The sequence below is a fragment of the Hippichthys cyanospilos genome, chromosome 8 (genome assembly GCF_059441005.1).
Source record: "Hippichthys cyanospilos isolate Australia breed blue-spotted pipefish chromosome 8, RoL_Hcya_1.0, whole genome shotgun sequence".
Classification (NCBI taxonomy): Eukaryota; Metazoa; Chordata; class Actinopteri; order Syngnathiformes; family Syngnathidae; genus Hippichthys; species Hippichthys cyanospilos.
This window is the reverse complement of record NC_142376.1, coordinates 14,238,785-14,251,996: the sequence shown is the minus strand read 5'-3', so window position 1 is coordinate 14,251,996 and position 13,212 is coordinate 14,238,785. Positions and strand designations below refer to the sequence as shown.

The window sequence follows — 13,212 nt, the reverse complement described above, 5'->3', positions numbered from 1 at the left end:
AATGCAATTCTTTCAATTGTCATGGTTTAGTAAGGAACATAGCAAGATTGTACTATCCGAGAATTTAACTCAAATGTCAAATGGTTATCGGCACATATGGTTAATCAAGTGTTCATTAACATCTAAGAAGAGTATAGAGCAAAGTAACATTTCTATAATTCAATGGTTGTGAAAATAGTATTTTTCTGTCCTAAGCCTTACGCTTGATCTCATCTGGACTTGGCCTTCCTGGACTACGACTTGACATGGGCTCGGACCTTTGTGACTTGATCGTCATTTGTATTTGATAAAGGTGAACTTGATTACAGGCCTATTGTCTTCAATGACGCTTGTTGTATTATTTCTCTCTCCTTTGTTGTTGTTGGGACACTGCTTGGGCTGAAACGTTCAAACGTATGGACGTACTGTATTGTTGTATGAATTAGTCAATTTGTTATTTAGCCACTTCCTGTTTAGCGGATCAAACACTTAGTTTCAAAAACTGCCTTGAGGTCACCGGTGTCAGCTTTGATTACAAAACATAAGCTTCAAATAATGTATGCCATATGCCAACATTTCTTTTCTTCACAACTAAATGACTAAATAAAACTTTAGCCTGTGAGCAAAAAGGTGCCACCTCTGATCAAGGTCGCAGCTTAGGGAAGAGTGATGAGCTTGCTGCGGCACTTTGTGTCTCAAACGCATGACTTATGTTGCAAGTTGTGACTTTGCAACAGAGGCGCTGCACTGCACGACATCGCTGAGGTTGTTCTTTCACAGCGTCTGATGGAGGGCTATAGACCTGCCAGTAATAACTCACAGCCAAGTTGCTTGCCGCAGGACACAATCACTATGCTGATAACATGTGCGAGGACGCGGTGATTCACACAGCAGCAAGGACATTTTAAATTGATCATAAGAAAACTCATTTTTACAATGTTGTTTTTTTCAGTGTGAGGCCAATACTCTTTTTTTGTGGTACTTTCAGCACATCTAAAAAAAAAAAAAAAAACAATCACAGGGTGTACAAATATTTGATAGGCTCTGAAATGACTACGTAATTCAACAAGTACAATTGCACAGGTGGGGGTCATGCCCTGCCCCAGTCACTGAGTGACTTAATGGCGCAGGCATCTCTTTGTGTGTGGGAAGCGCGTGATACATCTACAGCAGACTTGTACAACTTTGTAAAGAAAGCAGCGAAGAGTAACGGGAAGGCTTTCGGTTGCCAACGTGACAGTATGTGCACTCCTTGTTTCCGTGGCAACGGGCACATTGACACGCTGCAGTGCTGTGCTACTGGAAATTGGCGGGCATCCAGGAAGCGCCCTGCCTGCGCGCGGAGTTTGCATTGTGCTGTTCGTTCGGCTCCGCACAAAGCCGGCATCACTTCGTCTCTGGAATTTTATAAGCCGAACACCGTCGTGAGGAAAAATGAACACAAAGTGTGGTTTTGGGCATTATTATTATGATGGCATTATTTGCTATGTAGCGGTTACTATGGAGAGAAAGAGAGAGCGACGGAGAAAAACATTGCCGGAGGGAGGGGCGGGGTTTGCGTCACGCAGCGCTCGCATGTAAAGATGAATCGAGCGAAAGGTGATGCTCGTGTTACGTTACAAGAACATACAACCGGCTGGACGGGGGAGGGGCCGGGCTCAACACCAACAGATGGATAAACCCAGGAGAGGAATGCGTGCCAAGCGCCAACTGTATCAGCGGCTTGCTGGGGCATGAAAATGTCAGGCGTCAGCGACGAGCCACGCGTTCCCTGCTATTTATATAATCCACCATGTGCCGCATGTACACATAAGGCCTGGAGAGCGGGAATGGCGGGGGTTAAGGGGAAGAGCACTGCCAGGCAGAGGCGGAGGCGAGATGAGTGCGTGTGACTCATCTCTCTATCGGCCGTAAAAGCAGCCTGACAGGAGCAGCCATTGCTCGATGTGTTCAGACAGGCCGGGGAGGGAAATGTCAACACCGGGCGGGCAGGGCCGTGCATGGCTAACAACCGCATGGACCGATAAAGGCTAGCATTATCTCATCTCACTCGCGCATCCAATGCAAAGGCTGTACTTAGACCCCAGGCAAGTGGTTACCGGTCATGATGGATGTGACATGCTGTTTTGAAGCGTCGGCTTTTGTCTTGCTGCCGCAGCCTTGGCAGGGCAGCGTAAACCCAGAGAGGAAATTTGCAAAAGCGCCACGCTGGGTGAAAGCCATTTAGTGGCTTGGTAGTCTCCAATTAGTGACTGGCTGGTGAACAAGTAACCCCATCAAAACACATCAGTTGGCATTTTGCTACACGGCCTTTTCCAAAGCCCCCGGGGTCTGTGTGGACGGCGTCCTTGTCCAGACAAAGCCCTCTAAAGCCTGGATTTCATTTCCACATTGTGCCCCGGTGTCCCCTTCATTGTTGATTTTTCCACTATGCGCAGGGCCCGTGCGTTCCGAGTGCTCTGTTAGGCCCGCGTCAAAAGAAAAACTAGCCGCTGCGGACGGCTTGGCCACTCTTGTTATTCATGTCATGCCTGATGGTTTAGTTGGGCGGGGTGCAGAATTTTCCAGAAGCAGCTGTGTGCTCGTGAAGCTGACAGCCCAAAAAGGTCTCTGACTGCCTCCTTTCTCTCTCCCTGAGCCCCCCCCCCAAGCCCCTCCCTCCTCCCCTCCATCAGCATGCTTGGCTCAGTGCCCAGACTTACTCCGACTCACACTGAAACAGAAATATCCGCACTCCCCCCTCCCTCTCCCCCTCCGTTGAACATATCCCTCTGGCTCAACATTGAAGCTTCCATCACTCCGGATGACATTGGATCATTTTTCTCCCCCTGCACATTCCAGCCGAAAAGGAGGACAAGGGAGGGGAGCGACTGCCCTTTCTGCCTTGTGATTATATCATTACAGAGCTGTGTATACACTCCAGTATATCCCGCACAACCTGTCATTAGCAGATTTTTTATGACGATGGGTCACAACTGCATTATGTGCCATCCAGACTCTCGCCTCCATTCGCCCACCTGTTGCAAAATGCATCACCGGAGTTATCGGCTAATCGGCAAAGCGATGCAAACACTCTAAATAAAACGGTCCGAGCGACAGTTGTGTAACACACTCGAAGTCACCGGCTCCAATAATAGCGCCCACCTGTCAAACACAGGCCACGCTTGCCCTATCCGAATGTTCTGTGGCTGATAGGCGGCACAAACGCCTGTCAAGGAAATAGTTGACCAAAATCGAGACAAAAGCAAGAGTGGAGACAGGACTCTTGTCTAGCAAATCTTGATCGACAACAGCATTAGAACTCGGAGGCGAGTTAGCTCTCATACGCTGTTATGTAACATACAAAGAAAATATAGCGAGTTGCCATGTGTGCGCATGCAAACACACACAGATTGTCCCTGAGATACAAAAAGAAAGTGCCAAATATCTAAGACTGATGCTCCTATCTGCTGACAAGGGGAAGATGAAAGAAGGATCTCTCAGCAAGCAAATTTGTGTGCTGTTTGATTCCACAACTCCGGAGAATAATTGTATGGTTGCGGCGGAGGTTGATTTTTTTTTTTTTTTTTGTAGCACGCAGACGCACTCACCGCGCTGCAGTCCGACATGAAAGGCCAATAATTATGTGAGGCCGAGGCCCTAAGCGGGAGCGATGCTAGAACAGACAAGGACGAGGAGGAAATGAGCTGCTGTGAGCATCCCATAATACATCACCGCAGATCTGCTGACACACCCCAGAAAGCGATCCATTCATCAGCCCAGCGGGCCGCTCCCTCGTCAGATACACGCCGGTGACGATCGCATTCAGAAAGTATAGCGTTTTACTGTATCGCTGTGCTGAGGTTTGGAAAAAACTGCTTGATGCCGCCTGGGTTTCCTCAGCTGCAGTTTACCTTAAATGGACTTTGTATGCTTCTTCAGCTCAGAGATACAAATGCATGCAGACCATATTTGACACAGACAAGGCAGATCCTAAGCACCATAGAAGCAGCACTCAAAAGATTTAGGATACTAATACAAGTATGGCAACGTAGAAATAGTGGAGTGAACAGTTTTGACTGGCAAATACATTGTAACATATTTGCACAATTATATGAATGTATTTATAACGTCTATAATATAAAAACCTAGTGTTTTTCCCATGATGCCACGAGGCATTGACTTGAACATGTGTAACTAGAAAAAAAAATCTACATAGGTTTTTTTAGTATTTGGTCCACATTATCCCAATATGTTTACAGATGTAAACAATGTTCAGTAATAACTTTTATAGTTTGTTTTTTTTTTCTTTTTTTTTCTCCGAATGCCATGAGCCTGAGTATGTTTGAAGATATTTGCAAATAGATTGGACAAAAATGTTGGAATTAATTTGCAAATACGTTAGAACTCATTTGCAAATACGATCGATCATATGTGAAACGTATTTGCTAACCAATTCGGAGGCGTTTAGGTTCCAACAAGTTTGCCATTCAAAAAATGTTTACCCCACACAGGCTGGTCCATGGTTCCATAAATAAGCTACAGGCAAAAACGAGAAAAATCCAAGTACTTTTTCTGTTGTTTATCATATAAGAGAATATAGTTCTATTTACTGAATAGCGTATGCCTGTCAGCAGAGGCGAGCGTAAATGAAGTAGCCTTCTACTCCTTAATGAAAAACCTGAGAACGATGATGATGCTGCTTAAAAAAATGATGTTGGAATTGGTAAGCGCTTGTATACTGGGATTTGTGAACTCTTAATGAATCCAGAGTACCGTTCTTTCAAACAAACTTTGTTGGTAAATGAGGCTCTGTGCTTGTAATAAAAAATAAAAATGAAAACAAAAAAAGAAAGTCAGTCGCAGTGCAGGGTGCTGATGATCATTCTGGAACAAAGCTGCGCTAGCTGCTCACACGTTTACTTTTAGCCCAGCTCATGCTGGGCGGTAAATCTAACTTTAGTCTGGCATGTGAGACGGGGCAAAACAGCCCAAATACATACATTGTGGGGGCGGGATAGCCGGAGAGTCGATCTTCAGTGGAAGAGTATAAGCTAGCGTACGTACAGAGAATGTATGGGAAAATAAATAGGCTTGAATGCACATTAGATAAGGCATCCTGTTTTTCATGCAGCGTAGTAGCAGTGCACCATCTTATCAGCTGATCCCGAGCCAGCCGCCCAGGCTTGTTGCTCAGCAGTAAAAGAAGAGACCGCGCTGTGCTCGAAAGCCCTAACGCTCTTGGAAGCGTCCCATTCTTTGTCCTCGTCTCTCACTTCGCCTCTTTCCCATGTTCATTTTTCATCCGCTCTCCTCATATTTTTTGTCCTCTTTCCTTCTTCCTCTCCTCCCTCCCTCCCTCCCTCCCTCCCACCCTCCCTCCTTCTCTCAGCTGCTCCACTTACAAGATTTGGCAGCACTCCAAGATCTGAGAAAAACATTGAGGCATAGCTTGGTTTGATGTCTGGAAAGAGAAGGAGGGAGGGAGAGAGGGAGAGGAAGAGAGCAAGAGAGAGTCCTCATTTCCATTTCACAGACTTGATTCATAGCAACGAGGCAACAGAAAGAGAGACAGTAAGGATGTATAGTGGGAGAGTGAGTGCCAGCGCCAGAGGGAAATGTAAAGATAAGGCAGACGTGTTTGCAGAACGCAAGTAAAAATATAGATTTGCACGACCTCAACTTCTCACCAAGCCTAAACTCGGTGAACTCTGCCACAGAGAGAAAAGGCCCATTTGGCTCTCGCCATTGTAATCAACTTAACGTGGTTAGCTTTTATGGCCGGAGCAGCAAATTGAAAAGCCGGCCAAGAATCTGAAGAGACGTTTTACACATCCAGCCATGCTCCTCCTAATTGCCGGTTGGAGCTCCAACTTCTCCCTCCACCCGTTCCCTCGTTCCTCTCCTGCGCCTCCACGAGAAGCCTTCATTACAGGCCTCGCAGGAGGCTCGGCCCAACTCCAAAGGGAAACTTTGATTGATGAAAAAAGAGGCCGATGTGAGTGTGTCCTCAATACAACATTTGCCGTGACCTTGTTTTCCCTGACAGGTCTAAATTTAAACCGAGCGGATCAGTTATATGGAGAGCGGGAAAATGTGGTCCAGATTCTCCTTTTGGCACATTATTGTGCTAAACATAGATGGGTTAGTGAAACAGCTGGCAACATGTAATACTTCACTGTCTCCCACATGGGCCCGTCCTTCCCTCCCACCCACTACTCACGTTGACACCTCTGAGATCATTCTCAGATGGAAATGCAGAGGAATTATTGGATTAAAACCCATTGAATTCCACATCACCTCTTGAGATTTACGGTTGAACGTGATTACATTGTACTCGTTCTCCTGCGTACGATGTTCAAATGTGCAGCCAAACAACCGGTTTTGCAACGTTATGTTTTTAGTGTCTCCATTGTCAGCCAGGGCTGACCTTCAAAACATTCACTTCCTCTTCAGACCAAAACATCATTACGCATTTTGGAGACGAGCCACAGCGCCGACAACCTGGTATTGTGAAGATACAGTAATGTTTTGAGCAGATGACAGATGATAAATGTACATTTCAACTCTGTCGGATGACTCACACAAGGTCAGACTTGTGGCTACATTTACCACAAAACTATCAGTTACGCTTAATTCAACGCAAAACATAAATGCGATGCTTGGACGACTGAGTTTCGTGGAAACGTATCGGGTAACCTTGCTACACATTATTACAAGCTATGAAGAACATACACTTCTCAGAAATACAAGGTATTATTACACAGTGATATTTTACAACATTCAAGGCATCTCTGTGTCAAGACGAGTTTGCATTTGAATGAAACGGACGGAATACAAAACGTTATTCACACAGTTATCACCGCACTGCGACCACGTGAAGAAAGCAAAACAGATCCGGTTTGCTTGTTCAAGGCAACGAGTGCACTTCTAGCTCTAAGTACTGTATTGTTCCAGTGATAACCAACGTGAGCTGTGACCTACCTAAGTTATGGCCTCACTTCCCCATCGACATCTTTACGTAAGGCCGCATGCCAACCTACAGTTGAGCTAACCATTAAGCGGCGAGGCGGTGAGGCAACACTCTGGCCTATCTGTTAGTGCCTCTCACTTAGCCTAATGAACAGTGCCCTGTCACATATATCAATCAAACAGCCAATGAGGGATTTTACAAGCATTGATTAAACAATATGCCGCAGTGATAAAGATTGCAACCGTTTGCCTTGCTCGGATACTTCGCAACATGTGTACCTTACGTAGATGGCGCTAGAGCCGCAGCATCAAATTAAAGTTGTCACTCCAACGCAGTCGAACGGCTTGGCCCGGAGAGACATCAGCTTTGCTACCACTTGGCTGAGACGTGCCAGATTAGCATAAAGCGGCAAAATACCATTGAAGCCAGGCCTCATCAACAGAGTAAACATTAAAACTCCCTTAAGGTACTGCAAGTAACACAAAGCCAAATAAAGGCCGTTGAGACATTAACTGAAAATTGCCCCAGCATGCCCTGGTAGTGTCAACAACAACAAGAAAAAAACAATCATAATAGTAGAATCAGTTTTTGGTGGCTGCACACAGGCATATAAATCACCCCGCTTCACGAGTCACGAAGCATCACTAGTGCACCGCGTTAAGGCACAGGCACTTATCATAGATACGTTATCGGCGTATTTGTCACAGCCCGTGCTATTTCAGTGAACAAACATGCATCGATCCGGTTACGATAAGGCTTAGTGGTGGTTACGAATGTTCTTATGTGTGCTAATGTGCTACCACGTACACATGGCTAATCTCGCCGGCCAGGCCATTCCATTAGGAAGCACAAGTGGGTCAAAGTCCCGATTCATAAAGTGCACATAAAGTGAGTGGGACATGGCGCGAGTGTGACTAACTAAAGTGCTGACCTTTATCAAACTAGGCTCTGTTTCTGGTTTTAAAGTCCAAGTGATAAGCGGCTGATAAGAGCACCAGTAAACGGAAAGGGGCTATAAACAAACCGCGGGCTTCAAAATGGCACCTATCGAAAGACGTGTATCATAAAGTTTTTATCTGCTTTTGTGTTTCAGGGTTACAGGACGTTAGCTTCGATGAGCTTCTGTAATTAGTTCATCAGGGCAGCACATATGATAACTGGAGGGAAAATGCATACGAATCGTGCCTGTAAGCCAGTTCAGTTTGCGTGTGGTTGCAGAATTTTTCGGCCCTGCAACTGACAGCTCAATAAAACATGAGCAGGAAGCAGATTTGTGTCTGAAATAATTACGCAACTACCTACTACATCAACACACACACACACACACATGCGGCACCCCCACCCAGTCCAGCGAGCCGGTGTCTGTTTGCTGCAGCGTCAGCTCTATGCGAGTGAGCCTTCTTTGTCTGCAGGCGCCAAACGAGCCAACACCGCTTGCCATTTGAAGGCACACTAACTGCCTTTTGTCATTTAATGACCTCATAAGCTGCTCTCACTTTGCAGGGACGGGTCCAGGCGCCTTGTCGCACGCGCACACACCCCGACCTGCGGTTTACACTTTATGGCACCCCTTTCGCGAATCTGCCACTCTACACGTGAAAGGATGCAGTCAGTACGAGGGAGCACACATTTCCTACTGTAGCAGATCCCTGCTCTTATTATGGCTAGACACTGCCGTCAGCGCGTTACATATTGTATGTAGGGACTGCAAATGGTGCCAGAATGAGCGAATGTGGGAAATGTGTTTTGCTGCACCACGGACGCAACCAATTCATGCTTGCTTGTCTGCAATGTTTTTATTTGCCACTTGATTTCGGAGCAAAAACAAAAGGCTTATTACGTTAGGTAACGTGCATACAGGCCACCGCTCATGTGAGGGATCGGAATGATTCATAGCATACGTAACTTCCATCGAAACATCATCACGACGCTGATAATGGCACACACTCCCACATTACTGACTCAACAGATTCCATCTGACTGAACATGACTTGGCACATATTTCAATAGGCAGCAGTGTTGCACAAATGGAAGCAATTTGGAGGGGGGTTGAGGGGCAACGTGCCTGATATTACCAAGCGCGCTTTCATTTTTTTTTTTTTCTTTTAACGAGTCATGTGCGCAGAGACAGGGTGCCTTTGTGCAGCCTGCTAGCCTACTTACGTCGTCCTGAGGCGTCACAACAAGCAGAAAGGAGCCCTGCCTCGCGCGCGTCCGCGGCCCAGCGCCCCTGAACCACTCGAATGAAGCAAGCTCAGACAATCATTTCATACAAGATCAAGAAATTGTATTTGGCAATTTTTAAACAAGTGCATACAAGTACAGCTAAAAGCATTTCAGTTTTGCCAAGTGCTCGTAGAGTAGCATTAGTCACATTCTACGTTAAACAGGAACTGCCACCAGACCTAGAAGTACATCGAGAATTTTGTTAAACATCAACAAAGAGGAACGTAGTCCATTATAATGAGTACATACCTTTATCTTCAAAAATATAGAAACACAATGTATTCAAAAATCAAAAATTATACAACCATGTTTACGAAGTATACTCTTCCCTTGGGTCCAATATGTACAAGTCTGTTAGTTTGCTTGAATGGTATGTATGTGATATTTATATATTTATACTCATTTTTTTTTTTTTTTTTTTTTTTTTTTTTTTTCTGCTTGGGACCAAATCAAGGGTCCCTCTCCTTTTTTACTTTGACGTCTCCTGCCAGGATGGTGGCGATTTCCCCCTGCATGAAAGCCCACGGTACGTTGGAGCCCACCAGGGGACACTTCTCCCCGCTCGGACAGTACACCTCACCCGTGGCGCCTTGCTGCTTTATGCTCTCCCTCGAGCAGGGAAAGCAGAACTTGTGAGAGGGCACAGACGGGCACTGAACAAAGTGGGTGTCCTCTAAACGCTCGTGGCACAGCGTGCAGCACAGGGGTATGCTGCCCGGTACCGAGGAGTCCGGAATGCTTTGGGGGTGCACTTGGTCCATGCCGGGCACGTGGGGGGTACCTGCACCTGATGCATCTCTCTGCGCCAGCCTCCTCTGACTCATGGAGGAGGGCGACAAGGGACTGCTGCTGTTCCTGCGGGTGGTGGAGTGGACCTGGTTGGCGTCCTTGGGAGAACTGTTCCCGCCCGCATTGTCTGCCGCCATGATGAGCGCCGCCATGGGGGACTGGCCGTTCTGCGCTGCCTCCGGCGGGGTGGTGCGGGAGTGGGGGGATATCGTGGAAGGGGGGGAAGTGAAGCTCGGCGGGGGCACCGGTGGCATTTTGAGTCCGTCGGAAGGCGGGGGTAACCACTGCTGGGCTTCTCCGTTGAGCTTGGCGGCCGTGCCCTCGCCCTCCGGTTCAGGTGACGCTTTTCTCTTCATGCTGCGGGGGTGTTTTCCTCTGTCTGGAGGTGGGAAAGGGTTAAACAGACAGCGTGGATGAGTTGCTCGGCTCAGACAAGGACACGAGTACAGACAGGGGGGACAACATGTATGTGGCGGCACCGCAGGCTGCAAAACGATAACGCATTGGCCTCCGTGTACAGCAAAGGGGTGACGGTACAAATCAAATCACGGTGATCGTGTATCCCCGAATTAAAAAAAAAAAAAATAGCGAGAAGAACGAAACGTGCTGCTGCCGCTGCCTACCTGACTTGGAAGCCGAGGCGCTGCCGTCGTAGCCCATCACCCTTTGTTGCATCGCCGCGTGGTCCTTCTTGAAGCGGGTGTCGAACGTGTGCAGAGCCATCAGGTCCCGCACCGTCTTGCCCTTGCCCATCCAATCGGGCTCCGCTCTGCCTTTGTGAGCCTCCGAGATCTCCGGCGTCAGACTGTCCGCTCGGTGCTTCTCCTTGCCGTCGCGGTCGTGCTCGCTGCTGGACACCGAGGCGGGTCTCTTGCCCAGCTCGGCGGGGCTCCCGGCCGCCAGGGCGGAGGGGAGCCCCATCTGGCCCGGTCTGCCGTTGACGGCGTGCACGGGCGCCATGCTCCCGTTCACCAAAGGCACAAGGTTGGGGGGTACCGCGCTATTCCTGCGCGGGTTGGGGCTCTGGCGGTTGAGCTCCGGCGGCTCGTCGGGCTTAGGAAATCCATTGGGGACGGGGATGCCGTTCGCCTGCCGCCCAGACTGGTACTCGGAGCCCAGCCTGGGGGGGCGCTCGGAGGAGAGCGGGTAGCGATCCAGCGGCTGCGGCGGCCGCGAGCCGGGGTCCCCAGCCGCGGCGGCGGCGGCGGCGGCCGCATGGTTGATCGCCTGGATCTCCTTCCCGGAGAGCTGCGACTTGACCGGCCCGGGAGACCTGCCCTCCTGGAAGCCGTGAGCCCGCTTCAGCTGGCGGGCCGTCTCGATGACAAACTCGATGCGGTCCGCTCCCTCGTAGTTGACACATCCCCTGCACACGGGTTCGGTAAAATCCCAAATCATGGCCCAGGGCATGCGGGGCAAGTCGCACAAATAGCACGACTGCCTCCTGGAAGAGGCAGCGACCGCCGCGGACGACATGGCGCTCGTCGTCGTCGACCCCCTGAAAACAAACCCAAAATGAGCTTCTTCCTCTCCCTTTCTCCCTCCCCGTTCGAAAGCGGGTCAAAAGCAAGTTCCGTGCGGCCAAAAAGGAGCCGAAAGAGGGTCCTTTCCCGGCTGAGCGAGTGACGACGGTGGACTATCGCGGGGAGAAGTTCATGTCGGTGTGTACTTTAGTCGGGCGCTCGTCTATCTAGCGCCGCTGACTCAATGTACTACTGGCTCAATGTGGACCAGTGACGTCACCACGCCCGCTTCCACTTCTATTGACTTGATTTCTTCGACAGAACCCCTCCACGCGCGCCCCCCTCTCCCCCTCACTTTACTGCAGCCTCTTGCCACTCACCCTGCCCCCTTTTTTTTCTTACTGACAATTTTACAGTACAGTACAACGAAAGCGAATACCGTTCGGCAACTCGATCATTTATCTTATCGTCATATTTATGTAAGCCGGTCTCTTGACTTTCCAGCGGGTCTGCAAAATTGTGCAGAAAATGCGGCTGCAGCCTAGCAGCAGAGCGCCAGGGGATGGAAAATAACACACACACTCAGCAGAGCGGCTCTCCAGCTCCCCCGGTTGACTGCTGCTTTGTCCTATTTTCAGAGCTTTATCCGCTTCTGGGCTGAGTTGAAGCTTGTTTTCCTACGTGCGAAGCGCCTCTACGCCACCATGTGCTGCTACTACTACTTGCTGCCGTGTATTGAATACGGTGCTTCGAACCGGAGACTGTTTTGTCCCTTATCAGCAAGTAAGTGTGGCGCACGTAACCATCACCGAATTTTGATAGATTTTTTTTGGCCCACATATGCTCAACGCGAGCTCACGGTTTCTGCTGCAGCCACGTGGAGATAAGAGAAGGGGCAAGAGGAGCCATTAGCCATTAAGCAGGAAGCTCTTGTGTCATGAGGTGGGGATTTCCAGACAGCGGAGTCAACTCCAATGCGGTTTAATACAGACTCGCCTCCTTCAAAACACTCTGCGATTCAATACAGCACCACCACCCACTCTGCTTTACATAAGAATAAAGTGCACAATTGCTAATCTTCTTAATAACGCCGTTGTCGTAATGCAACGCGCTCAGAGAATGGCGCACGGAGCCATGTGCCCCCGTTTCAAAACAAGTACGGTGCTGACAAAATGAGATTAGCATGAATCAGCCGTTTACACGTGCGCTTTCAGAGTAAGACCTGAATATTGGTCACGGCCACCAAGCTAGGTGATTCACTGCACTGTTATTTAGTGGTTTTACTCAGAGACGTGTCGTGGTGTACTGCAAGCGTGCCAAAATCCCCAGAAGTAAAAGTGCAGGTTTGAAGCGGAGGAGTGTCTCAGTAGTTTTGAGATCCCTCCCTCTCATCTGGGCTCATTCCAACTCATTGCAGCTTTTCGCCTCGGGCTTTGGGTGAGGCAATGCGTCTGAAACCTGCAGACACAAAGCAGGATGTGTTTGTGCGAGTCCATGTGACGTTGGAAAAAAGGAAGCAAGATGTTTAGTCACGTACCCTCATCCGCCTCACCCATGTATGGGACGCGAGGACGTTTGGCTGGCGGCCGGGAGCCGTGAATCATGCACGCCGGCTTCCTTCAAAGGCCCGCCACCAACCAAATCAAGAAGCCGCGTCACACTGTAATTATGCTCTCACCATTTGATCTTAGATGATTGGATTTGTAAAAACACCAGCATATGAATGAACACGCCTTTGAGGCCGCGCGCGGTTTTAGTCCCTGCGGGAAGGCGCTGAGTTATTTTTGACAGTAAACAAGTCCA

General features: G+C 48.8%; 1 protein-coding gene across 1 annotated transcript; it reads right to left on the bottom strand.

Annotated features, from left to right (window-relative positions):
* Positions 1-9,196: 9,196 nt before the first annotated feature.
* irf2bp2a (interferon regulatory factor 2 binding protein 2a) lies at positions 9,197-11,734 on the bottom strand. The gene is made up of 2 exons (XM_088421620.1): positions 10,570-11,734; positions 9,197-10,325 (listed from the first exon to the last, which is right to left on the bottom strand). The coding sequence occupies exons 1-2, from the start codon at positions 11,420-11,422 to the stop codon at positions 9,607-9,609; spliced, it is 1,572 nt and encodes a 523-aa protein (XP_088277746.1). The 5' UTR covers positions 11,423-11,734; the 3' UTR covers positions 9,197-9,606.
* Positions 11,735-13,212: the final 1,478 nt, after the last annotated feature.